This window comes from Papaver somniferum, chromosome 6 (assembly GCF_003573695.1).
Source record: "Papaver somniferum cultivar HN1 chromosome 6, ASM357369v1, whole genome shotgun sequence".
Taxonomy (NCBI): Eukaryota; Viridiplantae; Streptophyta; class Magnoliopsida; order Ranunculales; family Papaveraceae; genus Papaver; species Papaver somniferum.
Genome location: NC_039363.1, coordinates 118223247 through 118226958, shown reverse-complemented (window position 1 = coordinate 118226958; position 3712 = coordinate 118223247). Strand labels below are relative to the sequence as shown.

At 35.8% G+C, this 3712-nt stretch overlaps 1 protein-coding gene across 1 annotated transcript; it reads right to left on the bottom strand.

Moving 5' to 3' along the window:
• Positions 1-1867: 1867 nt before the first annotated feature.
• Positions 1868-2369, bottom strand: LOC113291374. Its single transcript, XM_026540911.1, has one exon. The coding sequence runs from the start codon at positions 2360-2362 to the stop codon at positions 1868-1870; it is 495 nt and encodes a 164-aa protein (XP_026396696.1). The 5' UTR covers positions 2363-2369.
• Between the last annotated feature and the right edge of the window lie 1343 nt (positions 2370-3712).

The window sequence follows — 3712 nt, the reverse complement described above, 5'->3', positions numbered from 1 at the left end:
CCTTATTTTTTTGTTTAGGATCATTTTTGGTCTTTTTAGGTGCCCTGCAATCTTTGGCCATATGACCAGTTTTCCCACAGTTATAGCAGTCGCCTTTGATGGTGTTTTTGGAGACACCACCCTTTGGCTTAAGATGGTTACCTTTGGAGTTATGTTGTTTGTTACGTTTACCATTTTTGCTGGATTCTCCTTGCCTTTTCTTTGACGCAGCATTATCGTCCAGGACATGAGCTTTGTTGGACATGTCTTTGCTCAGCATCAGGCTTTTGTCCTTGCAGCACAGAAGTTCCTCCACCTGGATCTTTTTCCCCAGCTCCACCATGGTGATTTCGTGATTCTTGTGTCGTAGCCTCCTCTTGTACTCGTTCCATGAGGGTGGTAGCTTTTCAATCACTGCAGATACTTGTAGAGATTCATCAATATGCATGCCTTCCGCAAGAATTTCGTTGATGAGTAGCTGGAGTTCGACGAATTGTTCTACAACAGGCTTTTCATCAGTCATCTTATATTCCAGGAACCTAGCCACCAAGAACTTCTTGCTTCCAGCAGCTTCAGCAAGATATTTTTCTTCTAGGGCTTCCCATAAATCAAAAGCAGTAAAATTCTCTTTTGCATTATAAAAGTCGTACAAGGAGTCATCCAGACAGTTAAGAATATGGTTTTTGCACATGTAATTTTTCCTAGTCCACCTATTCAGTCTATCTTCATAACCACGGTCATGAAGCCTTCTTGAGGGTCTTTCTAAGGCAACTTCATCTAGCCTTTGGTCTTTTAAGAAGAATAACATTTTGGACTGCCATCGTTTAAAGTCTTTGCCACTAAACTTTGAGGGTTTGTCTACAGTACTCTTTCCCATGTTGTTACAAAATATAGTAAAGAGGATATTGCCTTTAGATTGTTGGAGAAAGTACTAATAATGTAACTGTAACTGAGAAGAAGATACTTAGCTCAAAATAATGTTGCTGCACAGAGAATGTAGAGGCACGTAAACTACGCTGCCCTAAAGGCAATATCGCCTGCCACTCCTCTGAGATACAACTACAGTTAGTACCCCTCAATGACAAACATGTGCAGACAAAGAAGAAGATTCTTCTACATGTGTGTAAAACACGCACCAAAAGTTTCAGCAAAAAGATAGGATCTAATGAACCCGAACCCGACCGACCGGACGGCATGCGTGCTTCTATGTGAAGCACCGCGCGTACGGGAAAGGCAACCTTGCCCTAGTCTAAGCCTTCCCTCCAAGCACAAAAGTCTAATGACCCAAGGGCCATGCCCTTATAGCCAATTCTATGGTATTTATGTCTAAAACTCTTTAGATTTTAGTCAATGTGGGACTATTGTTTTATCTATTCAAAAGAAAAAACAATTAATGGACAATAGGTCTAGGGATCAAAACATAGTGCATGGAAAAATTGGTAATTTAAAAGCGTTTTTTCTAACATCTTCATCAATAAAACCAATCAATCGTTATCTCAATAAATCGGTTTTCCTGTTGATTCTTTTCAAACCATTTCTTTAATAATATTCTTCTTCAATTAACCACAGTTAAATAATTAACCGTCTTTTAATCATTCAGCATGGTTTGGTTTTGTGCAGTGTAAGCGTGTGAATCTCCCTTTTATAAAGCAAAGATGGAAATTGGAGAAGTAGTTAAGAATACAAATCGAAACAACAACAGCAGTTTATACAACAACAACAGCAACCACAGATCTTCACCATTAAGACAACAACAACAACACTCGACTGAGGCACCAACGACATCATCCCGTCCTGTATTTGAATTACAATAAAAATGAATAAGCAGTTAACACTCTGACAAGTTATTGTTCTTCTAGAAAAATAGCAATAAAAATGGACTTCAAGGTTATCGATAACGATTATTATAATTATTCTGATTTTGATCCTGTTTCAAAACCTCTTGTCTTTGTTTCTCAGCAAGTTTCTCGAGAGCAGATTCAACAGCATCTCGACCACCAATTAACAACTTAGTTACAATTTCAGGATCTTTTTCAAAACGAGATTCTTCGAATGCTCTTCTAGCATTTTCTCTAAGTACATCTCTCCATAATACACCTTTCTTATCAACCCAAGCAAAAAATCTAGTTGCTCTGATAATATCTCTGTATAAACTTAGAGCCTCTCTTTTCATACTTGTAACACGTTGTCTTGATATAGATTCTAGTTCATCATCACTAGCATAATTGTTTTTCTCTTTCTTTACTACATGTCTATCTAATAACTCTTCAACTGTATCTGGACCTTCGTTAGGAATCGTTTCTGAAAATTGAAGGACATACCGTTTTTGTTGATGATGTTGTTGCTGGGAATTTTTACAGAGATTTGGATTAGTTTTCTGCATTTGTTCATCGTCGCCATTTTTTAGCTCTCAGTTTCTCTCTTTCTTTATTTTGGTGATGCTGTTGGACTTTTGTTAACACCTGATGCTGTTGGACTTTGGTTTGGGCCTATGTTGGCCTATTCCTAAAGGAAAAAAGAAATACACATACCATGTGGCATGGTAAACCGGCTGCGCCACTGTGGGGAAAGAATTGAGCAATGGTGTTGCTATCAAGCGATATTGATTATAGCGCCAGCGGTAAAGACTGTATCGCTGGATTAATACACAATATCGCTCGATGAAAGTCTAGGGCCAATCACTAGTTCTCTGTCGTTTATAAAAAGGCAATTTTCAAACTAAAAACTTATACCAAAATTTCTACTAATTTTTTTTCTCTATTTCTCTCTTTCTCAATTTCTATTTTTTTTCTTCAAAATTTCTCAAATGGCAGAATCTCAAACCCAACTTGATTCGGCAACCCAGTTTGATTTTTCTGGAGTACTACTTGAAGCTGTTGTTAAGAAGATATGTGATAATTATGAAGAAATAGGTAAAAAGCAAAGAAGTCTTCTAGTTTTTGATATTAACCAACTAAAACCTGCAGCTAAGAAAAGGAAAATAAGACAAGGTAAGGAAAATCGATGCAAAGTAAATCTGAAGGCAAAAAAGAGTAGTAATCACATAAACAAAGGAAATTCCATCCATGAGCGCATTGATTGGAAATTATGTGAAACGAAGAATATAAACTAGATGAAGAACATTGTTTCTGATTTTTATTTTTAAAGTCTTTATCTTAAATTATTATTGTCTAGTTTTATGTCTTGTAAAATGACTATTAATGATTAATTTGAAGTTTATATCAAAAAGTGCACTTTGTTTATGAATTCGAAAATTAGAGTATTATTATCGAAACTTAAGCTTAAAATATATTGTTAACTCAGTATTATATTTTAATTAGACATGCATTTTAATTTTAACTAATAAATTAAGAAAAATATTAAAACTTATATTTAAGTTTAAGTTGACAATGAAGAAATTAAAACATAAATAATAGATTATATTTGGGAAACACTCTTGAAATCTCAAAACAACTCCCATATTGGAGGTCTTTTCCGTTGATGCGGTGCCAGTCCGCCGGACACCTTTGTTCGATGTCCATCATGGTTTCACCACCCCTCATATTTTAACGTTTGCATTACAAAAACAACATACTTTATAATTTCCTTAGTGATTGCACTGAAGCGGTGACTCAACTCGCGCACATCGCGATTGTTGAGGTTTATTATTTCTTCTTGAAATTGCAAATATGTTTTTCCAAAATGGTTGGATTTGGAGTGCACCACTAATGACAAGACTCTCAGTAAAAAAAAC